The sequence below is a fragment of the Ailuropoda melanoleuca genome, chromosome 17 (genome assembly GCF_002007445.2).
Source record: "Ailuropoda melanoleuca isolate Jingjing chromosome 17, ASM200744v2, whole genome shotgun sequence".
NCBI classification, from domain to species: Eukaryota; Metazoa; Chordata; class Mammalia; order Carnivora; family Ursidae; genus Ailuropoda; species Ailuropoda melanoleuca.
In genome coordinates, this window is record NC_048234.1 from 9,882,655 (window position 1) to 9,908,347 (window position 25,693).

The 25,693-nt window shown below is 36.2% G+C and overlaps 1 protein-coding gene across 7 annotated transcripts in view; it reads left to right on the top strand.

The window, feature by feature from the left end:
- The window catches only part of ZNF624 (zinc finger protein 624), a 45,563-nt gene extending 29,754 nt beyond the window's left edge, over nt 1-15,809 (top strand). For all 7 annotated transcript variants that reach the window (XM_034647353.1, XM_011227044.3, XM_019801392.2 and 4 more), the window contains one exon: nt 9,046-15,809. In XM_034647353.1, coding sequence (XP_034503244.1) covers nt 9,046-11,264 — 2,219 coding nt within the window. In that variant the 3' untranslated portion in view covers nt 11,265-15,809. The remainder of the gene's footprint in view (nt 1-9,045) is intronic.
- Nucleotides 15,810-25,693: the final 9,884 nt, after the last annotated feature.

Genomic DNA, 25,693 nt, shown 5'->3' on the forward strand with positions numbered 1-25,693 from the left:
TTAAAGATTTTATTTATTTATTTGAGAGAGAGAGACAGACAGTCAGCAAGAAAGGGAACCCAAGCAGGGGAGTGGGAGAGGAAGAAGCAGGCTCACAGTGGAGGAGCCCGATGAGGGACTCCTTTCCGGAACGCCGGGATCATGCCCTAAGCCGAAGACAGGCGCTTAATGACTGCGCCACCCAGGCGCCCCGGGTTGTGGGCTTCTTGATTTTTCAGCCTGCCCTCTGCAGAAGGGGCCTGCCGCGCTGATACTCAGGCAACCCTGTTTGGGTAGAGTCTCCGTGTCCCCTGCGAGGGGGGGTGGGGATGGGCACGCTGTGAGCTGGTATTTCCAGGCTTTTGTTCTCTTGCGGCTTTCTCTGGTGGTCTGCTGTGCCTCTTCTGAGAATCAGAGTAGCAGCAGCCGAAATTCAGCCTCTGTCTCAGAACAGAGGGATCGCGGACCGTTCTCCACTGATGTTCTGGCTACTTTAACTCTGTTTCTGTTGGTGCTGCTCAACCCTGCAGCGTCCCGGGATGTGCGCCCCACACCCGGCGTCCCAGCCTTCACTTCCAGGGCCGGCACGTCTCTGTCCTTTTTGTTTCTAACACCGCCAGCCGCCAGCCGCCCCGCGTGCGCTCCCAGAGCTCCCGGTCTCATTCTGGTTCCAGTGAGCACACCGGAGTTCTGGCGTTCCGTGAGATGCCTGGTGGCTCGCGCTCCCGGCTCACAGTCTCAGTCTGCTGTCTCAAGGGTGCGGGTCCGCGGTCTGCCCGCTCCCCCGTGCAGGTGGCTACCGCTTCCCGGCGCCCGAACGCAGCTGCTCCCTCCCCCTTCCGTTTATCTTCCAATATCTGTGCGTGGTTTCACTGCTCCCCGCTTCGTACCTCAATACTCAGCGCTTGGAGATGTTCATTTGTAGAGATCCAGATGTATCTTCCTGCGTCTCAGGCTGATTCCGTGGATGTTCAGGCTGGTCTGTTACCTATCCAGCTCAACTCAGGGGACCGGCTGAAAAAGGGGTCCCCTACTCCTCTGCCATCTTAACTCCCACCCCTCCAACAATATCTTGCTGGAGCTGATCATGGTAGTCGAGTTCCCTACCTTCCTGCGTAGAATTCCAAGGCGGTTATTGTTTTTTTTAATCTCTCTTTTTCTTTGTTCATCTGTTTTGTTTCCTACATTACACTCTGACTGACTTATTTCACTTTGCATAATACCCTCTAGGTCCATCCATGTTGTTGCAGGTGGCAAGATTTCATTCTTTATTGTGGCCAAGTAATATTCCATTGTATATACACACCCCATCTCCTTTATCCATTGTGTCAGTGGACACTTGGGTGGCTTCCATATCTTGGCTATTGTAAATAATGCTGCAGTAAACATAGGGGTATATACATCTTTTCAGATTTATTTTATTTGGGTAAATACTGAGTAGTGGAATTACTGAGTCATATGATAATTCTGTTTTTAATTTTTTGAGGAACCTCCATACTGTTTTCCACAGTGGCTGCACCAATTTACATTCCCACCAACAATGAATGAGGGTTCCTTTTTCTTCACATCCTCACCAACATTTTTTACTTGTTGGGTTTTTTATTTCAGCCTTTCTGACAGTTGTGAGATGATATCGCATTGTGGTTTTCATTTGCATATTCCTGATGAGGAGTGATGAGCATCTTACCATGTCTCTGTCAGCTGTTCTGTGTGTCTTCAGAAAAATGTCTTTTCAGGTTTTTTGCCCATTTTCAATTGGATTATTTGTTTTTTGGGAGTTGAGTTGTTTAAGTCTTTATATATTTCAGATATTAAGCCCTTATCAGATATATCATTTCCAATTATCTTCTCCCATTCAGTAGGTTGCCTTTTTGTTTTGTTGGTGATTTCCTTTACTATGCAGAAAGCTTTTTAAGTTTGGTGTGATCCCAGTAGTTTACTTTTACTTTTGATTTGCTTGCCTGAGGAGATATATCTAGAAAAATGTTTCTATGCCCAGTGTCAAAGGAATCAGTGCCTATGTTCTCTTCTAGGAATTTTATGGTTTCAGCTCTCACATTTAGGTTTTTAATCCATTTTGAGTTTATTTTTCTTCATGGTGTAAGGAAGTGGTCCAGTTTTATTATTTTGCATGTAGCTGTCCAGTTTTCCCAGCACTGTTTTTGAAGAGACAGTCTTTTCCCCATTGTATATTCTTGCCTCCTTTGTTATAAATTAATTGACCATATAAGCATGGGTTTATTTCTGGACTCTCTGTTCTATTCTGTTCCATTGATTTATGTCTCTTTTTGTGCCAGTACTATATTGTTTTGGTTACTGTAATATATCATGAAATTGTAATATATCATGAAATCTGACATTGTGAAACTCCCAGCTTTGTTCTTCTCTCTCTTTTTTTTAGAAAGGGGGTAGCGATCATGACCTGAGCCAAAATCATGAGTCAGAAACTTAACCAACTAAGCCACCCAAGCACCTCTGTTCTTCTTTTTTAAGACTGCTTTGGCTATTTGGGGTCTTCTGTGGTTCCGTACAAATTTTAGGGTTATTTCTTCTAATTCTATGAAATATGTTATTGTTATGTTGATAGGAATTACATTGAATCTGTAGATTGCTTTGGGTAGTATAGACATTTCAACAATATTGGTTCTTCAAATCCATGAGCATGGAAGATCTTTCCATTTGTTTGTGTCATTTTTAGTGCCTTTTCATTAACACTGAATGTTGAAAATATTACATATTTTTTAAAAAGTGAATGAAAAGTAGATATTAGAGAGTTTTAGATGACTCTTTAGAGAAGGCGCCCCCCCTCACCATGAAGAGGGAAAGAGAAATGGGACAGTAGCTACAGGAAAGTCTGGAATGAAAAACAAAACTGTTTTGTTTTATATTTGAGATGGGAGTTTTTATGGCATATTTGAGTGCTGGTAAGAATGATGCCATAATGGAGGGGGAGAAATTGACATTGCAAGACCAAGACGGGATCAATGAAAACTAAAACTAAAGTGTGTGAGAAGGTTAAAGGGAATAAACTCAAGAAAGGAAAAGGTGGGATTTGCCCTTGATAGGCAGAGAGGCCACCTCTTCTGCTATAACACTAGGAAGAGTGGAGAAGGCAGGTGCAGATAATAGGTCAACCAGTGATGGGATGATCAAGGCATTCCATTATAATAGCTTCTGGATTGAAAGTAAAATATGAAGCAAGGCCATGAGGAGAAGAAAGAGTTGTGAGAGAGGGAAAGATACATGTTTTAAGATACGTAGATTTCATTTGGGGAAGCCATGTTGGCCTGATGCTTTTACTATGGAAGGTGTTTATAGCTTCTATTCCTTCTGTAGTTATAGGACTATTAATAATTCTTATTTCCTTTTGTTTCACTTTAGTAAATTATGTTTATCCAATTGGATATGTTTATCCAGTGGGTCCAATTGATCCATTTTATCTAAAATTTAAATTTATTAGCATACTATCCTCTCTTTTAAATGTTGTGTGGATCTGAAGTGATGTCTCCCTTTTCATTCCTGACATTGATTTTTTTTTGTCTTCTCTCTTTTATCTTAATCAGTCTTGCCTAGGGTTTATCAATCTTATTTGACTTTTAAAGAATCTTTTTTGTGTGTTTGATTTCTGTGTCATTACTTTCTTCTCTTTATTTTATTGTTTTTAACCTTTTTAGCATTTAATTTGCTGATCTTTTTTAACTTCCTGAGTTGGATACTTATATCATTGATTTTTAGCCATTCTTTTTTTATAACTTATTTAAGGCTATCTAGACTGCACCACACCCCATAAAAGACCCAAAAAATTTTTAACAACAGTGAACAAACAAACAAAAATACCCGACATCACACCCTTTTGTTTTATGTAGCAACTTCATAATTATTGAGTTCAAAGCATTTGGTAACGTCCATTGTGATGTCTTTGTCCCTCAGGTTATTTAGAAGTATTTTTCTTAATTTTGTAGCATCTGGGGATTTTCTAGTAATCTTGTTACCTTAATTTTTCCTGTGGTCAGACATGCTGTATATGATTTCAGTCTTTACAAATTTCTTAAAATTTGCTTCACCATGTGGACAATTTTGAAAGCATTTTCTGTGCACTTGGAAAATGTGTAGCCTGTAGGTATTGAGTGCAGTTTTAGATATATCAAGTTTTTGTTTTAAGATTTTATTTTTTTGAGAGAGCACAGGAACGTGGAAGTTGCGGGTTGGGGGTAGAATCTCAAGCAGACTCTGTGTCAAGTGCAGAGCCCGATGCGGGTCTCAATGTCACAACCCTGAGATCATGACCTGAGCCGAAACCAAGAGTCACAGGCTTAGCTGACTGGGCCATCCAGGCGCCCCCTATATCAAGTTTTTTATGTTGCTAAAATCTAAGTACTTATTGATTGTCTGCTTATTCTGTCAGTTATTGAGAAATTTTTTTTAATGTTTCCCAGTCAAAGACTGTATATTTGTCTGTTTCTTATTTTAGTTACTTTAATATTTTCTTGATGTATTTTGAGGCTGAGTTATTAGGTAAATACAAAGTTATAACTGTTACATCTTTCTGTTAAATTGGATCTTTTATTCTTCTGAAGTGTCTTCTTTATCTCCGTAATCATTTTTGCCTTAAAGTCTATTTTGCCTCGTACAAATATCACTATAGCATCTTTCTTTTGGTTATTGTTTATATGGTACCTCGTTTTAATTATATATCCTTGTATTTTGTTTCTCTTATAAGTAGCATATTATTGAATTTTTGTTTTAACCAATTGTTAGATTTTTGTCTTAACCAGATTTTGTTTGTAACCCAGATGGTACAAAATTACTTCTAAATAATCTGAGGGACAGTCTGTATCTTTTGGAGTATTTAATTCATATTTACATGATACAGTTACATAATGTTTATCTATGATCTAGTGTTATCTACATCTAACTGTAAAGTGTCTTGTCTATATTCTCTTTTTCCCCGTTCATGCCTTTAGATTTATTATCTTTTATTTTTCTATTTCCTCCTCTAATCACTTGGTAATTATAAATTTCTAAAATTATTTGCATAGTGATTAACTTTAAGATTAAAGTATGCATCATTGATTCAGCAGTCTTAGATTTTCTCTCTTCCCAAACAAAGATCTTGGAACAACTTATTTAACCTAACTTATATGTTGTTGAAATTATGTATTTTAATCCTAGTTATATGTCAAATCTTATAAGACTATGTTCTATGTAGTCACTATTCATTTAGACTTACCTATAATTTTGCCTATATTTTCCTTTCATTTTTTTCTTCATTTCTAAGCTTCTACCTAGGATTATTTTTCTTCTGCTTAAAGAATACTCTTAAATATTTAATTTTATTCATAGCTGCCCATGTCCTATTCCCTCCATTTTTCTTTTTATGGAAAAAAAATTTTTTTTAAGATTTTATTAATTTATTTAACAGAGATAGAGACAGCCAGCGAGAGAGGGAACACAAACAGGGGGAGCGGGAGAGGAAGAAGCAGGCTCAGAGCGGAGGAGCCTGATGTGGGGCTCGATCCCATAATCCTGGGATCACACCCTGAGCTGAAGGCAGACGCTTAATGACTGTGCCACCCAGGCGCCCCTATGGAAAAATATTTTTAATCTTCATTTTTGGATAATATTTTTGATAAGTTTAGACTTCTAGGTTGGCATTCTTTCAACATTGTGAAGGTATCATTCCGTTGTTTTCTGTCTTACATCAAATCTGTTGACAAGTCAACCATCTGTTTAATTCAGGAGTCTGCAAACCTTTTCTGTACAAGGTAAGACAGTAGATATTTTAGGCATTGTGGAAACATGATAGCTCTATTGCAACTATTCCATTTAGCAATTGTAAGCAAAAAAGCATCCAAGGACAAAATGTTAACCAAAGAATGTGGTTATATTCCACTAAAACCTTATTTATGGACACTGAAATTTGAAATTCATGTAATTTTAATGTGTCACAATATATTATCTTCTTAATATATTTTTCAGCCATTAAAAACTGTATATTCTTGTCTCACTGGCCATACATAAACATGTAGTGCAACAGATTTGGCTGTAGTTTGCACCTTTGATCTGATTTTTGCTCCTTGATGGAAATCTTTCCATTTCCTTTGTATTTCCTTTGCATTTCTCCTACTTGGGATTCATTTGGCTTCTAATATCTGTGGCTTGATATTTTTTATCTGTTTTGGAAAAGGCTATGGTGTTAATGTCTTTGAATTTGATTTCATCTCATTCTGTCTCACTTCTCTTTCTAGTCTTCTGGGACTCTCACATCTGTGATAGACCTTTTCACTCTATCCTGTTTGTCTCTATGATCTTTTTTTAAAATAATCTTTTCAAGTTTTTCATCATTCTGTATTTCAAAATGCATATTTTCTACTGACCTATTTTCCATTTTGTTAACACTCTCATGTGTCATATCTACTGTGCTGTTAGTCCTTGAGTTCTTATTTTCCAGTTCTAGAATTGCCATTTGGTTCTTATTTTATACTTTCCAATTATTTAGTGAAATTATTGGTCTTGTCTTATTTTCTTGAATGTACTAATCAGGATTATTTTAAGTTTATGTCTGAGAACTTAACTGGATACCTTTTAAATCTGTTTCTATTATCTGTTTTTTTCTCTTGACTTTTTTTTCTTTTTTTCTTTTCTCTCTCTCTCTTTTTTAAGATTTATCTATTTGAGAGAGAAAGAGAGTGGGGAGGGTTGGGGGAGGGAGAGAGAAACTTAAGCAGACTCTGGGCTCAGTGTGGAGCCCAACACAGGGCTCGATCTCACAACCCTGAGATCATGACCCAAGCCGAAACCAAGAATCAGACATTCACCAACTGCACCACCCAGGTGCCCCTCTCTTGACTTTTTTCTAATGAGACTTGTCTTCTGGTATGCCTGTTATTTTTCATTGTCAAGCATTGATATGAGAACCTGTAAAAATAATTTGAGGTTCTGGATTGTGTAATCTTTTTCCATAGAGAATTAATTTCTCTGGTGGACTGCTAGGATAAAGGCTGTAACCGTCCCCAGTTACCTCAATTCAGTTAGACATTTAAGTGAACTGGGTTCTAGGGTTGTCCTCTTTGGTGTCCCTGAATTCAAATCTTTGTCCTTTTTTTTTTTTAAAGGTTTTATTTTTAAGTAATCTCTACACCCAACATGGGGCTTGAACTTACAACCCTGAGATCAAGAGTTGCATGGCCTACCATCTGAACCAGCCAGGCGCCCCTCAAATCTTGGTCTTTTTAAGAAAGATTACACTGTGGGGTGGTGGTCTTAAAACTTGCTTTACATACAATTTAGTATTTTACTCTTTTTTAAAAAGATATATTTATTAGAGAGAGAGTGAGCATGCATGCACAGGTTGGGAGGAGGGACAGAGGGAGAGAATCCTCAAGCAGACCCCTCTGCTGAGTGTAGAGCCCAGTGCACGGCTCGATCTCACTACCCATGAGATCATAACCTGAGCCGAAAGCAAGAGTCGGACACTCACCACCTGAGCCACCCAGGTGCCCCAATATTTTACTTTTTAAAAAATTATTTATTTATTTATTTATTTATTTGAGAGCGAACACGAGTGGGAGTGGGAGAGAGAATCTCAAGCAAACTCCACACAGCACAGAGACTGACTCAGGGCTCAATCTCACAACTCTGAGATCATGACCTAAGCTGAAACTAAGAGCTGGACACTTAAAACTCTGCCACCCAGGCACCCCAATATTTTACTTTATAAAACACTTTTTTAAAAAGATTTTATTTACTTATTTGAAAGAGAGAGTGAGAGAGGGAACACAAGCAAGGAGAGTGTGAGAGGGAGAAGCAGGCTTCCCGCCGGGCAGAGAGCCCAGTGCTCGATCCCAGAACCCTGGGATCATGACCTGAGCTGAAGGCAGACACTTAACGGCTGAGCCACCCAGGCGCCCCTTAAAACACTTCTATACTTTTTTTTTTTTAAGTAGGCTCCTCGTGGAGCCTGACGTGGGGTTTGAACTCACAACCCTGAGATCAAAACACAAGCTGAGATCAAGAGTCAGATGCTCAACTGACTGAGCCGCTCAGGTGCTCTGCACTTTTGTACTTGTTTTAAATTTCTAATTAATTTTCGGACAGTTCTTTCTCTTTTTTTTTTAAGATTTTATTTATTTGACAGAGAGAGAAAGAGTCAGCAAGAGAGTGAACATAAGCAGGGGGAGTGGGAGAGGAAGAAGCAGGCTCCCAGCAGAGCAGGGAGCCCAGTGTAGGGCTCAATTCCAGGACTCTGGGATCACGCCCTGAGCCAAAGGCAGATGCTTAACGACTGAGCCACCCAGGTGCCCCATCAGGCAGTTATTTCTAAATGTTTAAAAACAAATTGGAGCAAAACTTTTTGTGGATAGTGGAATGTTTCATGACTTTAAAATTCAAGGTGTAAGTAGTTTTGATCCAATTTTTTTTGGCAGACTTATAGGGTGTTTTTAAGACATAAAAAGTTGCAGAACTACCCTTGATAATTGTTATCACTATTTGAAATATTAATAAGTAAAAATATTAATTTTTATTAATTTGCTGTTCAGTCTACTTTCTGAAAAAAAAGTTTTTTTTTCCATTAAAATTTGATTAAAAAGTACATAAAAAGACTTGAATAAGCTACTCTGACAGGGAAATTTGAGAATGCCCTCATTCCAAAAGCTAGCAAACAAAGAATGAGGACAAAGAGAAGATATGGTTGGGAACAAATGCCTGGTTTGTAGAGTAAATGGGAAGCAAGAAAGTAGTCACAACTTATGAAGAATGGTCTGGAAAAAAAATTGTAAAGGAAATGAGAAAAGAAGTGTTTAAGATATTTAGATTCTAGGAAGGTTACCATGAATGAATTTTTTTTAGTAGGGGAGAAAATGAATTTACTATTTTGGTTCTTGGCTCAACCAGCCTCCCTCAAACCTATTCTCTTTCTTCTTAGAAAACAAGGCCAATTTGCAAGCAGTTAAATCTTTATATTCATTATCAGCTGAAGTTTCCCTTGTATTATCCTGTTTACTGAGATCTTCCTAACTTAGGAAATAGGAGTCATTTGATTTGATTCTATCTTTTTCTCCCCAGAGTTGGAGACCAAGCCTGCAACCAAGAACACTGTATCAACAGAGGATATTTCTGAAGATGCATCACAAGAGACCATAATAGATAAACTCACAGAGAATGGCCTGTGGAACTCCAAAATGGGAGGATTATGGAAATGGAATGAAAGGATATTGAGATTGCAAAATAGTCAGGAAAATGATTTTAACCAAAAAATAGTTACTCACAAGAAAATTCCCTCTTGTCAAAGAGGCTTTAGATTTGGATCTATTCTTTTTCCTGAAGCAGGAGTTACCACAGAAGAACACCACAGCAAATGCCAAACACATGAAAATTTCACTGAGAATTTAGATTCGATTACAGATATCCATCTGGGGAAGAAAATTTGCAAGGATACAGAAGGCAGCAAAGCCATAAGGCCTACTTCAGAACTTACTGTAGGGAAAAAATACAATAATAAAGAAAAACCCTATAAATGTAGTACATGTGAAAAGTCCTTTCGTTATAGGTCACTACTCATTCAACATCAGAGAACTCACACTAAAGAAAAACCTTATGAATGTAATGAATGTGGGAAGATGTTCAGCCAGCCTTCATATCTCAGTCAACATAAAAAAATTCACACTGGAGAAAAACCCTATAAATGTAATGAATGTGGGAAGGCCTTCATTGCCTCTTCATCACTTATGGTACATCAGAGAATTCATACTAAGGAGAAACCTTATCAGTGCAATGTCTGTGGAAAATCTTTTAGCCAGTGTGCTCGCCTCAATCAACACCAGAGAATTCAAAGCGGAGAGAAACCCTATAAATGTAGTGAATGTGGGAAAGCTTTCAGTGATAAATCAAAACTTGCAAGACATCAGGAAACTCACAATGGAGAGAAACCCTACAAATGTAATGACTGTGGGAAAGCCTTTAGGAATAAGTCATATCTTAGTGTACATCAGAAGACCCACACTGAAGAGAAACCATACAAATGCAATGAGTGTGGGAAATCTTTCAAGAATACCACAATTTTTAATGTCCATCAGAGAATTCATACCGGAGAGAAACCCTTTAGATGTAATGAATGTGGAAAAGCTTACAGAAGCAATTCAAGCCTTATTGTACATATAAGAACTCATACTGGGGAGAAACCCTATGAATGTAATGAATGTGGGAAAGCATTCAATCGTATAGCAAATTTCACAGAACATCAAAGAATTCACACAGGAGAAAAACCCTATAAATGCAATGAATGTGGAAAAGCATTCATTAATTATTCATGCCTTACTGTACACCACAGAATGCATACAGGAGAGAAACCTTATAAATGTAATGAATGTGGAAAGGCCTTCATGCGTTCTTCTTCCCTAATTGTACATCAGCGAATTCATACTGAAGAGAAACCTTATCTCTGTAATGAATGTGGAGAGTCTTTCAGAATAAAATCACACTTAACTGTACATCAGAGAATTCATACCGGAGAGAAACCATATAAATGTACTGACTGTGAGAGGGCATTTACCAAAATGGTAAATCTCAAAGAGCACCAGAAAATTCATACTGGAGTGAAACCTTATAAATGCTATGATTGTGAAAAATCTTTCAGGACTAAGTCATACCTTATTGTACATCAAAGGACACATACCGGAGAAAAACCCTATAAGTGTAATGAATGTGAGAAAGCTTTCACTAATACATCACAACTTACCGTACATCAAAGAAGGCATACTGGAGAAAAACCCTATAAATGTAACGAGTGTGGGAAGGTTTTCACAAGTAACTCAGGCTTTAATACCCATCAGAGAACACATACTGGAGAGAAACCGTTTAAGTGTAACGACTGTGGGAAAGCATTTAGCCAGATGGTACATGTCACAGAACATCAGAAAATCCACAGTGGAGAGAAACCCTATAAATGCGATGTTTGTGGAAAAGCCTTCAGGAGGGGTTCATACCTTACAGTGCATTGGAGAACACATACTGGAGAAAAACCCTATACATGTAAGGAATGTGGGAAAGGTTGTATTACTCTATCGCAGCTAACTCTCCATCAGAGAATTCATACTGGGGAAAGGCCCTATAAATGTGAAGAATGTGGAAAAGCCTTCAGAACCAACTCAGACTTTACTGTACATCTGAGGATGCATACTGGAGAAAAACCCTATAAATGTAATGAATGTGGAAAAGCCTTTAGGAGTAGCTCAAGCCTTACTGTACATCAAAGAATACATCAAAGAGAAACTCAGCTAATATAAAGTTTAATAAATCATTCATCCAGATGCCAACTCCACAAAAGAATCATAAACTGTGTCTTTTATGAATGTGAGAAAACTTCCAGGAGCAATTCGCCAGAAAATACACAGTGGCTCAGTTGGTTAAGCATCTGCCTTCAGCTCAGGTCATAATTCCAGGGTCCTGGGATTGAGCCCCACATCAGGTGAGCAGGGAGCCCAATTCTCCCTCTGCCCCTCCCCCTGCTCGTGCTTTCTCATGCTCTCTTTCAAATAAATAAAATCTTTTAAAAAACAGAGAGATACTTTAGAAACATAAGAATGTAGTAAAGCATACGTCATATTAAATCTTAGAAGTTCTAAGAAAATTCACAATAGTGAAAAATGATGGGCAAATGAAAGTATTCATCCAGATTTCATACTTTATTCACTTAACAAATCATCTTCAATGAATTGCCTATATTTTTTTGCCTATTTTTCTATTGGTTTGTCTTTCTTATAAATCTGGAGGTGCTCTTTATATATTTGAAATATTAATTGTTTTTCATGTGTGTTGCAAATTTTTTTATCTGGTGATTGTCTTTATGCTTTTTTCTATAGTAAAAGAAGTTAACATTTTAATTTTTCATAGTAAGATATTTATATATTTTCCTTTTTGGATTGTTAATTTACTCTCTTAGTTAAAATGATCTCCTTAATCCCTAGGTTTATACAATGGTCTCCTAAATTTGTTTTTAAGATTTTGATTATTTTTTACATTAAAGTCTTTAATCCATCTGGACTAGATGGCTAGTCATAGAAAAGTAAATGGCCATTAATCTCTGAAAGTGTTATGAACCTAAGAAGTACTCAGGGAAATGCAAATTAAAACAACCGATGAGATGTCACTTCCACTTTGTGGCGTTGGCAAAAATTAAGAGATCTTTTGCTAGTAGGTTTTGGGAAACCATCTGCTCTTACAAAAAGGTTATATCAACTTATATTTCCACCAGCAATTCAGCAATATATATTTAAATGTTTTTAAATAAAATTTTAAAATAAAAATACTTTGACCCAGCAGTCTCACTTTGGTAATCTGCCCCCGCAAAAATAACATCATCAATGCATAAAAATATAAATAAGGAGTTTTGTTGAAGCATTGTTTGTAGAGGCAAAGTAGAAAACCACGTGGAGACAAAGTGAGTGCCCATTAATGGGGGAATGGTTCAATAAATTGTGATATAGCCATTGTATGGAACAGCATGAGAGTGATTTTTTAAATAGTTGTTATCTACACTAGTTGATCTCAACGTATTTCCACAACTTTTAATAACTAATTGCTTTGTAACAGAGCTTTATGTGTACAGGATTTCATTTGTTAATGATCACACCCATTTATGTATATATGTGTGTATATGATGAGCATGGAAACAAGTATATATACCAGAAGAATATATACCAGGCTGTTGTTACTGGTTCCCTTGAAGAGAGGGAGAAGAGAAATAGGGAGATAAGTGGGGGAGAGGACTGGAATTTTTTTTTTAATGTAAGTGCAGCATGTATGGTATAAAACTCAATGTAAAACTATTTGTGTGAACTTTTGAGAACCGTGAATGAAAGGATGGACTCCAAAAAGTTGATGATTGTTTTCGAGTTGGTGGAGTATCCAGTATTTTTTGTCTGACTTCTGCACTTTTCTGTATTTCATAAGTTTTTCTTTCCAATGAGCATATAATATTTACATAAACAGGAAAAACCTATTTTATTTGTGGAGATAATTTACTGGACATCTGTTATGTACCAAGAATTACCCTAATACATTGGCAGGGTACAGGCAGTCATGGATCTAATTGGTTCTGATGCAGCCTAGATTCCAAAGAAGTTACCCAGCACCTCCTTCCCCGTATTCTCTTGGTTTCATTTGGAGGAGGTAGTAATTTGAGACAAAAAAACATACCCAAAAGTATCTGGAACTTGCGTCCAGCTATAGACCAGAAGTCTGCAAGCCTCAAGAGAAGTTCTGTCTTCAACATGGCACTGAAGAAAAGGTCACAATGGTGAAAAGTTCCATGTACAACCTCACAGAACATTGCATGATGACTTATAGAGAGGGGAAAGAGCCAAAGATACCTAAGTCCATAAGTGAAGTCTTGGAAGTTCTGGTGATTCTAAGACTCCTGGAATAAAAATGAGAACCTAGAGGCTGCAGCCCTGATACCAGAAGACCCTAACAGACCATGGACCTGATACCCAAAAAGGACAAGACATGAGCTATGCTTCAGTGAGGCTGAAGAAAAGAGAATCCAATACCCCTCCCACAATGTTAGAATATGTATCTATTTAATATTGGAAAGGGGATATTGGACAAATGATATGAGCTCCCTCCCACTACAAGTGAATAATTTGACGCCGTTTAAAATGGCCATTTCTGGTTGAATTTCAGTAGTGGAACTTAAGACCTGTTACCAAGAGACACACCTCCTTTGGATGTAATATACCAGTTTCTGATTGGAAAGTTTGAGAGTTAAATCCTGAAATACTACCCTTAAAAACCCTGCTGTTAAAGAGTGGACACTCCTTGATGTCTACTCTGTTAGCTGCTCCTTTCTACCTCCTAACCCTCACCACACGTGAAAGCCTCTTCCCTGCCTTAGAGCCAAGCCTTTAAGAAAAGCATGGTCAGCAGGTTGAAATGACATAAGTGAAGAGCGTCTGCAGGGTTAGGGGATGGCGATGACACCGGCCACCTTTACTAGAGCAATGTCAATGGCGAGGAAAGGCGGCAAAGCCTGGTTCTAGCGTGTGGCAGCATCTCATTATAGGTTTAATTTGTATTTCCTTTGTGGCTACTGTTAATGGAATCTCCTTTTAGGTGCTCATTGGCTTTTTGAATATCCTCTTTTGAGAAGTGCCTTTTCAAGACTTTTGCCCATGTTTTTTAATTGGGAACTCTTTGTTCATTTGTAGGATTCTTTCTGTATTCTGGGTGCAAGGTACTTTTTAGATACTTGTGTTACAAACATCAGCTCTCCATCTCCAGCTTGCCTTGATGTCCTCTGATGAATAGAAGCCTTTAATTTTAATGAACAGCTAATCAATCTTTTATGATTAGTGTTTTTTGTGCCCAGTTTAAGAAATGTTTCCCTGATCCAAAGTCATAAAAATATCTTCCTACATTCTCTTCTGCATGTCCACTGTTTTACTTTTCACTTTTAGGTCTGCAATCCATCTGAAATTAATTTTTATGTGTGGTGTGAGGTAGAGGTCAAATTAATATTTTCCATATGAATATACAATTTATTCAACATTTAATTGAAAAGACCACCTTCTCCCCTTCCCCTTGTGTTGCAGTGGTATTCTTATGATAAATCAGATGATCATATATGGGGGTCTATTTCTAAATTATTCTGTTACTCCATTGAACATCAAATGTTCTTAGGGTAAACAGATTTAGAGTAACTCTTGACATCTGGTGGTATATGTCTTCTAATTTTGCTCTTTTTCAAAATTGTCACTGCAATTCTAGGTCCTTGGCATTTTCATATACATCTTTGAATGATGTTTTTTCAATTGTTTCACACCAAAAAGTTGAGATTTTAATGGGCATTACATCAAATATATAATTTTGGAAGAATGGACACTTTAACAATATTGAGACATCCAGTCTATGGGCATGCTACACATTTTCATTTATACACATCTTTTAATCAGCAATTTTTGTATTTTTTCAACGTAGAAATTTTGAACATTTTTATTTAGTCCTATGTATTTAATGTTTTGATGTTGTAAATGCTATTATCTTGATTTAGTTTACAGATTTCTGCCAATATATATCAAATATATACGGTTGATCCTTGAGAAACATAGTTTTGAACTGTGCAGGTCCACTTACACACGTTTTTGTTTTCAATAAATATATGGGAAAATGTTTTGAAGATTTTTGACAATTTGAAAAACTGACAGATGAACCATGTAGGCTAGAAATATTGCAAAGTTAAGCAAAGTATATCATGAATGCACAAAATACATGATGAAAATAGTCTCTTTTATCACTACTGTAAAATATACACAAATCTATTATACAAAGTTAAAATTTATCAAAACTTACACACACAAGCAGACCATACATGACACCATTTGCACTTGAGACAAATGTAAAGGAAAAGATGCAGCAGTAAATGATCACTGTATATTAACTGTAGTACGTCCTGTACTCCTGTAATAATTTTGTAGCCACCTGCTGCTACTGTCTTAAGTTCAAGTGTTGTAGCCACTTAACATGCTGTGTGACAGTGATGACACTAATGGTCACTGAGAAGTTCATCTCCGATACATTGTATATTACAGTAAAAAGTCATCTCTCACAGTTCGTGTATTTTTCATCATGTTTAGTGAAATACTGTAAACCTCAAATAACACCATGGGACCCATATGAAGTACCACTAATGATGCTGGAAGTGCTCCCTAAAAGCAGAGAAGTCATGACGTTATAAGAAAAAGTTGAATTGCTTGAAATGTACCATAGACTGAAGTCTGCAGCTGCAGTTGCTTGCCATTTCAAGATAAATGAGTCCAGTATAAGGATCACTGGAAAAAAGAAAAAAAAAATTCATGAAGCCACCACTGCCCCTAAGCCAGCAGGTGTGAAAACTTTGGACTTTTTGTGAAATACCCTTTTTATCATACTGAAAATGCAGCTTTTATAAGTAAGGCATACCTATAGACTCCAATGCTTTGAGAAAAACCAAAGTCTATATGGCAACTTTAAAAGAAAAAGGAAGGGGGTGCTTGGGTGGCTCAGTCGTTAAGTGTCTGCCTTCAGCTCAGGATCTGATCCCAGGGTCCTGGGATCAAGCCCCGGGTCAGGCTCCCTGCTCCGCTGGGAGCATGCTTCTTCCTCTCCCACTCCCCCTGCTTGTCTTCCCTCTCTCGCTGGCTGTCTCTCTGTCAAATAAATAAATAAAATCTTTAAAAAATAAAAAAAATTAAAAAAAACAAAAGGGAGATGAAGGATCTAGCTGGAGAATTTAATGCCAGTAATGGCTGGTTTGATAATTCTAGAGGTTTGGCTTTCACAATGTCATCAGGAGAAGCGACTTCTGCTCACCACAAAGCAGCAGATTAGTTTCCAGACATTAAGGAAATCATTAAGAAGAAGGAATATCAGCCGGAGTTTTTTAATGCAGACAAAAATGTCCCATTTTGGGCGGAAGAAAATGCCACAAAGGACATTTGCTAGAAAGAAAAGCAAGTACCAAGACTTAACAAATCAAGGGATAAGCTAGCTACCGTTCTGTGCAAAAGTAGTTGGGTTTATGATCAGGACTGTCCTTAGCTATAAAGCTGCTAATCCTTGAAAAGCTATTTAGCAGCTGCCAGTCTTTTGGTTGGACAACAAGACCTGGGCCACAAGAACTGCCACCCCCCCTTTTTTTAGAAACTTTGTTTCCATTTGTTCCAGCAGTGCTTTGTCCCTGAAGTCAGGAAATAGCTTGCAAGTAAGGAACTGCCTTATAAAGTTCTTTTGATGCTGGACAATGTCCCTGGCCACCCAGAACCTCATGAGTTCAACACTGAATGTGTCAAAGTAGTCTGTTTGCCCCCAAACACAACATCTCTAATTCAGTCCCTAGATCATGGGGTCATAAGGCCCTTAAATCTCATTACACGTGGTACTCTATGGAGAGGATTTTCAACTCAATGGCAGAGCCCTGATAGCATATCAAAAAGTCTGGAAGGATTACACCACTGAAGATGCCTTTGTTGTTACAGTAAAAGCTGTGAAAAGCCATCAATCTTAAAACAATAAATTCCTGCTGGAGAAAATGCATATCAGCTTATCATCACAGGTAAGTAATTTTCCAAAAAATGTAACAATGTTTCCAGTACAGTATTCTGAATATGACTAATACGGCATGCCATAAAAATTTTATAATACTTTATTCATTAGTAAAAAGGCTAGGCTACCATGAAGCAATCTTATACGGGGCTACCATAAAGCAATCTTTTTGCTGCTTTTTTGTTTTCAATGTATGATGTGTAATACCTGTAAATAAATGTACATTTTTTGCACACTATCTTTTCATTTTTTTTAAAGATTTTATTTATTTATTTGACAGAGACAGCCAGCGAGAGAGGGAACACAAGCAGGGGGAGTGGGAGAGGAAGAAGTAGGCTCCCAGCGGAGGAGCCCGATGTGGGGCTCGATCCCAGAACACTGGGATCATGCCCTGAGACGAAGGCAGACACTTAACGACTGCACCACCCAGGCGCCCCCTGTCTTTTCATTTTTGAGGTCTACTGTTAAATAATACATATAGCACCACAGTGTTTTCTATCATAAGACAATATTGATGTAGATACTAACAAATGATTGACCTTGTAAATAGACCATGTAAACTTGCAGTATCAGTAATCATAGTACAGTTCTGTAAATGTATTTTCTTTTCCTTATGATTTTATTAACACTTTATTTTCTCTAGTTTACTTTATTATAAGAATTCAGTATGTAATGCATATAATATACAAAATATGTGTTAATCAATTGTTATCAGCAAGGCTTCTGGTAAAGAAGAGGCAATTACTAGTTCTTGGGGAGTCAAAAGTTATATGTGTTTTTTTTACTGGGGGGCATCAATACCCCTAATTACCACATTGTTCAAGGGCCAACCATATAAATGATACATCTTATATATTACAGTATATTATGTATATATAGTATACTATTTTATATAACATGTAATGGATATACATCATACCCAAAGGAATGAACAAACTATAATATAAACTAACCTATCCAGTGGCCTTGATAAATTCACTTGTTAATTTTAATAGTTCATTTTATTGGACTTTGTATATGAAATGTCATCTGCAATAAAGTACAGTTTTTTTACTTCATCCTTTCCTATTTTTATACCATTTTTTATCTTGCTTTTTTGCACTGTGGCAAATACCTCCAGAAATACTGATTGTGGACATCCTTGCCTTTTTCCCAGAATCTAAAAGAAAATTGTAAACATTTTACCTTTATGTGTGATATGAGGTGTAAATTTGTAGGTAATCTCTATCGTATTAAGAAAGTTTTCCTCAAATACTAGTTTGCTGACATTTGTTATCATGAACAGGTGTTGAATTTCACCAAATACATATTTTGCATCTATTGAGATGACTATATGGCTTTTCTCATTCTGTTAATGTGGTTGAATCTTATGGTTTTATTTTTTTTTCATTAAAAAAATTGTGATAAAATGCACATAACATAAATTTTACCCTCTTAACCATTTTTAAGTGTGCAGTTCAGTGAAATTAAGTACATTGATATTGTCACGCAACCATCACCACCATCCATATCCAAAGCTCTTTTTATCTTTCTGAGCTGAAACTCAATACCCATTAAACAATAACTTCCTATCCCTTCTGCCCTCAGCGCCTGGAAGCTACTATTCTATTTTCTTAATTTGTGAATTTGACTACATTAGTTACCTGATATAAACATTTATTCTTTTGTGACTGGCTTATTTCTTATAGCATGTGTTCTCAAAGTTCGTCCAATGGATTGATTCTTTGAAAGAAAGGCAATCTTCCACTCCTGGAATAGATTCCATTGGGCCATTGTATATTATCTTTTTAATATATTATTGACTTACATTTTACATTTTTTATATAGGATTTTATATCTATATCCATGTTGTTTTGTATGTTTCCTTTCTTGTGGAAGCTTTTTCAGGGATTATTATGAGAATAATGCTGGTCTTATAAAAATTAATTGGGAATCACTTCCCTTTTTTATCCCCCAGAAGAGTGTGTGTAAAACTGTGCATTATTCATATTGGTATTATTTTTCCATTAGTGTTTCCTATAAAAATCACCAGTAAAGGGGCGCCTGGGTGGCACAGCGGTTAAGTGTATTCCTTCGGCTCAGGGCGTGATCCCGGCGTTATGGGATCGAGCCCCACATCAGGCTCCTCCGTTATGAGCCTGCTTCTTCCTCTCCCACTCCCCCTGCTTGTGTTCCCTCTCTCGCTGGCTGTCTCTATCTCTGTCAAATAAATAAATAAAATCTTTTTTTAAAAAATCACCAGTAAAACTATCTGAGTCAGTTTTCTGTTTAGGAAAATTTTAAATTATAGATTCAATTACTTTGATAGACATAGTACTATTGATATTTTCTCTCTTGTGTCCATTTTGGTTGGTATTTTTTTATTTATCCATATCATTTCATTGAAATATCTAATTATTACCTTTAAATAATTTGTATCCATTTGTTGTATTTTTAATATCTGGAGAACCTAAAGCAATAGTCTCTTTTCTGTCTTGGTATTGGTAACTTGCGTAGTTTCTTTGTTTTCTTGATTAGGCATTCTAGGGACTTAACACTCGAGTAATCTTTTCAAAAGGACACCTCTTAACTACTATATAGCTGATTTCTTTTTCACTGGTTATTATAATAGCAGCAACCTAATTTAAATGATCAAAATTTTTAAACAGGGGCCCCTGGGTGGCACAGCGGTTAAGCGTCTGCCTTCGGCTCAGGGCGTGATCCCGGCGTTATGGGATCGAGCCCCACGTCAGGCTCCTCCGCTATGAGCCTGCTTCTTCCTCTCCCACTCCCCCTGCTTGTGTTCCCTCTCTCGCTGGCTGTCTCTATCTCTGTTGAATAAATAAATAAAATCTTAAAAAAAAATCTTTTAAACAAATATTTCACAAAAGAGAGTTATAAATGACCATTAAACACATGAAACACTCTGTTTTATTTGAATTTAATCCACTGGGTTTTTTCTAGCTTCTTGAAATTAAATCTTAGATAATTGATTTTTTCAACCTTTGTTTTTGGCTAAAATTTTCATTTAACAATCTAAATTTTTCTTAAGAACCCATTTCACTGCATCCAGTAGAGGTTTTAATCACCTTTATTGAGACATAATTCATATATAATAAGTTGCACTAAATTTAACTTTACATTTTTGATGAGTCTGGGTAAATATACACTCTTAATAGAACTACCATTAAAATCGAGAAGTATAACATTTTCATCACCCCAAAAATGTCCTGCATCCCTTCCCAGACAATTCTCCCCATCTCTGGCTCCAAGAAACCATTAATGTGCTTTCTGTCACTGTATATGAGAATTGTCTCTTCTAGAATTTTGTACCAGTGGAATTACCTTGTATATACCGTTCTGTGCCTACCTTCTTTTGCTTAGCTTAAATTTTGAGATTTATTTATGTTGTGTATTATGGTGCATCCCATCATACTAATATATCACTATTTGTGTACCCATTGATGAACATTTGGATTGTTTCCAGTTTGAGACTATTATGAATAAACCTTCTATGAATGTTCACGCATAAGTTTTTGTGTATACATACTTTCGTTTTTATTATATAAGTACCTAGGTTTGGAATTGCTGGGTCATATGGTAAGTGTATGTATATCTTTATAAGAAACTGCCAGGTTGTTTCACCAAGTACTTGGTAGCACTTTGTAAGCCACCAACAATGTATGTGTGTTTCAGTTTACTCCTAGATTTACCGACTTGTGGCATTGTCATTCTTTAATTTTATTTTATTTTTATTTCATTATTTAATTTTGCAGATTCTAATGTGTGTAGTAATACTTGATGGTGGTCTTAGTTTGCATTTTTCTATGATTAATTGTGTTGAACATCTTTCATGTGTTTAATGGTCATATTTCTCTCTTGTGAAGTATTTGTTTAAACTTTTCGCCCATTTTTTGGAGGGGGGAGGGGCGGAAAGAGAGGGAGAATCCCAAGCAAGCTCCAGGCCTAGTTCAGAGCCCGATGCCAGGCTCGATCTCAGAACCCTGAGATCATGACCTGAGCTGAAATCAAGAGTTGGTTTTTCAACTGACTGAGCCACCCAGGTGCCCCAACTTTTTGCCCATTTAAATTAGGTTGTTATTATAATAATAATGTTGTTATAAGTATTATCATTATTATATAGTCTAGATAGTTCTGTGTCATATGTATGTGTCATAAATATTTTCTCCCAGCCTTTGGCTTCCCTTTTAATTTTTCTTAGTGGTATCTTTTGAAGATCAGATTTTTTTTTGAAGGATATTAGTTTAATATTTCTTTTTTGTGGGCCATGTTTCTTGGGTCCTATGTAAGAAATATTCACTTACCCTAAGGTCCTTAAGTTTTTTCTCCAGTGTTTTCTTCTAGAAGTTGTATGACTTAGATTTTATATATTGACCTATGATTGATTTTGAATTAATTTTTCTGTGTAGAGATTTTGCTATGTGGTATTTTTATTATCCTTAAGTTAAAAATATTTTGTAAGCTTCAGTATAATTTCTGCCTTTACAATTGGGTTATTTATAAATGTATTGTTTAATTGTAAAGAATTTGTGGATTTATTTGTTTATTTATGTATTTATTTTAGATTTCTAGTTTAATTCCACTGTGACTAAAGAACACACTGTATTATTTCAGTTGTTGGAAATTTGTTGGTACTTTATGGCCCAGCCTGTGCTCTATTTTGGCAAAGGCTCCATGATCACATGAAAATTGTGCAGAAATAAGAATTTTTCATTTGAAATTCCTGCAGTTAGATATAATGTTCTATAAATATTAATTAGATCAAGGTGGTTAGTAGTGTTCTTCAACTCTATATTCTGACTTTTTCTGCTTGTTGTATCAGCTGCTAAGAATGTTGTCTTCAGATCTCTAACTATGATTGTGCTCATCTCTTTCTTCTTTTATTTCTATCAGTGTTTGACATATATTTTGAACTTAATATTATTCAGTACATATAAACTTAGCATTGTTATATCTTCTTGTTGAGTTGACCCTTATATTATATATCATTCTCTACCTCTAGTAATTTTTTGCCATAAATTCTACTTTTTCTGATATTAATATAGTGAAAACAATTTTGTTTTGATTAGTGTTTTCATGGTGTGGTAGGCAGAATTTTAAAATGGTCCCCAGATGCCCAGCCCCTTATATACAAGCAGTTCCCAGGCATTCAGTTAAACACCAATCTCAGTGATTTTGTGAAAGGATTTTGCAAATGTGATTAAGGTCCCAAATCAGTTGACCCAAAATAAGGAAATTACCCATAGGGGGCCTGACCTAATCAGGTGAGATCTTAAAAAGCATAGGGCTCTTCCTGGTGAAAGAGTTTTAAATATGGGAATTTGATGTGAGTGATATCCTTCATTGCTGGCTTTAAAGATAGAGGGGCTATGTTACAAGGAATGTGGTCATTCTTTAGGAACTGAGAGCATATTGTGGCTGACAGCTAGCAGAAAACCAGATACCTCAGTTCTATAACTTCAAGGAACTGAATTTTTCTAACAAGTTGAGTGCGTTTGGAAATTGATTCTTCCCCAGTCTCCATACAACACTCAACTCAGTTGACTCCTTGATTTCAAACTTTGAAACCTGAGCAGAGAATCCATCATGCCATGCTTGAACATCTGATCTACAGAACAGTAAGCTAATAAATAGTTGTTGTTTTAAGCTATTGTTTGCATTAATGTGTTATGTATCAGTAGAAAACAAATCCACATGATATAGCTCTTTTTCATTCTTTTCCTTTCAACTTATCTGTGTCCATATATTTAATGTGTCTCTTATAAACAGTACATATTTGGGTCTTATTTTTATCTAGTCTGACAATCTTTGTATTTAATTGGAGTGTTTAATCCATTTATATTTATTGTAATTACTTACATATTTAGGTGTATCTGCCATTTTATTTTTATTTGTTTTATCTGTTTTATCTGTTTCTTTTATTTTTCTTTTCTTGCTTTTCTTTGGACTAACCAAATACATTTCATTATCTCATTTTCACCCTATCTGATTTAGTTGTAAATTCCTTTATTATTTTGGTGACTACCCTAGAGCAGTGTTTCTCATAACTATTTTCATAATAGTTCTAAGACATTATTTACCTTTATTACTCTCATTTTTCTCATGAGAGAAATATCATGCATGACATGATATTACAAATGACTTAATGCAAAAAGAGATCTGAGAATTTGGCTATCCTCTATTAAGCCATTGCTATTGACTGAATTGTGTGCCCCCAAAATGTGTGTATTGAAGTCCTAACACCCAGTACCTAAAAATGTGACTGTATTTTGAAATATGGTCTTTAAAGAGGTGATAAGTTAAGGTGAGGTTGTTAAGGAGGGCCCTAATCACATCTCACTGGGGTTCTTATAAGAAGAGGAAATTTGGATTCACAGAGACAACAGGGGTTCGCATATACAGAGGGACAGCTATGCAAAGAGGCAACAAGAGATTGGCTATCAGCAAACCAAGGAGAGAGGAGTCAGGAGAAATCACCCCTGCAGACACCCTGATCCTGGACTTCTTACCTCCAGAACTGTGAGAAAATTAATATCTCTTGTTAAAACTACCTCTGGTATTTTGTTATAGCAGTTCTAACAAACTAATACAGTCAAGCGTTAAAGAGATTTCCAAAAAGGTAAAACCATACAACTCTGCACCAATTTTTTGTCTTTGAAAATATTGTTTTTAGGGGTGCCTGGGTGGCACAGTCATTGGGTGTCTGCCTTTGCCTCAGGGTGTGATCCCGGCATTCTGGGATCGAGCCCCACATTGGGCTTCTCTGATGGGAGCCTGCTTCTTCCTGTCCTACTCCCCCTGCTTGTGTTCCCTCTCTCACTGGCTGTCTCTGTCAAAATAAATAAATAAAATCTTTAAAAAAAGAAAAGAAAATATTGTTTTTATTAGAATATGATTTTTTCAATATCATGTCATTGTTTATTGTCAATTTTAATACATTAATCAATATTTTTTTCCTACTTTAATTTCAAATATGGTAAATATCAATAGATATAACCTACATAAATAAAAGCTCTTTGGTTTCCTCAATAATTTTTAAAATTGTAAGAGTATCCTGAGACTGAAATGTTTGAAAATCATTGCCCTTAAAATTCCCTGTGAATCTTTGACTCAATAGAGCACACTTGAAATTAATATTTTAACATGTCAAAGCAATGAGAAAACTAAATTTAATTCTATTTACTCCTTGACACTTGTTCCATCGTTACATATTTTATTTCTGCATATGTTTTAAACTCCAAAAGATATTTTTACTGTTATTGTGTAAGCAATGCTTATTGATATTTAATCACATATTTACCTAGTTTTCTTCATTTTTTCCTGAAGTTCCTTGTTCCAGGGAGGATCATTTCCCTTCTGTCTGGTTAATTTCTTTTGGCATTTATTATAGTTTTCCAGTGGGTTATCTTAGTTTTTCTCTGAAATATTTTTATTTTGCATTAATTTAGAAAGGATATTTTCCCTCAGAATTGGAATCATAGGCTGGCATTTTGTTTTTGTATTTTTTTTTCTTTTATCACCTAAAATAAAATTACATTGCTGTCGTCTGGCTTCCACGGTTCTTATTAAAAGGTCAATTATACATTCTGTTCTTGCTTTTATCTTTTTATAGCTGCTTTTAAGATTTTTACCTTTGTCCTTGGTTCTTATAAGTTTTTTTAAAGAACACTTTATTTAATTTTAAGTAAACACTACACCCAATGTGGGGCTCAAACTCATGACCCCAAGATCAAGAGTTGCATGCTTTCCTGACTGAGCCAGCCAGGTGTCCCCATTTTCATAAGTTTTAAAGTGATGTACCAAGGTGTGAAGGTCTTTTGGTTTATGTTTACATCCTATTTACTGTTTGTAGAGCTTCCTGAGACTGTGCTGTGATGTCTTTCATCAGTATGAGGAAATTCCCAGCCAGTGATTCCTTAAATATTGCTTCTTCCCCATTTTCTCTCTCCCTCATTCTAGGATTCCAATTATACATCAATTAGACCTTTCACATGTTCCAGATGCCTTTTAAGGTTTTCTATATTTCCTAACCTTTTTTTTCTCTCTGTGCATCAAACTGATTACTTTCCACTGACTTTCCTTTCCATTAACTAATATCTATTCTATTTTTATTTTGTTTTTATTTTTAAATTTTTATTCTATTTAAATTCAATGAATTAACATACAGTGTTTCATTAGTTTCAGAGGTAGAGTTCAGTGATTCATCAGTTGCATATAACACCCAGTGCTCATTACATGACGTGCCCTCCTTAATGTCCATCACCCAGCTACTCCATTCCCCCACCTACCTCTGCTCCAGGAACCCTAAGTTTGTTTACTATAGTTTAAAGTCTCTAATGGTTTTTCTCAATCTCTGATTTCATCTTATTTTACTTTTCCCTCCATCCCCTATGATCCTTTGTTTTGTTTCTTAAATTCCATGTATGAGCGAAATCGTATGATAATTGTCTTTCTCTGACTGACTTATTTTGCTTAGCATAATACCCTCTAGTTCCATCCACATCATTGCAAATGGTAAGATTTCATTTTTTGATGGCTGAGTAATATTCCATTGCATTATTCTATTTTTAATCTTACATTAAACCCATCTCTTAAATTCTTAGTTTTCATCAAATTTTTTGTTTCTGGAAATTTT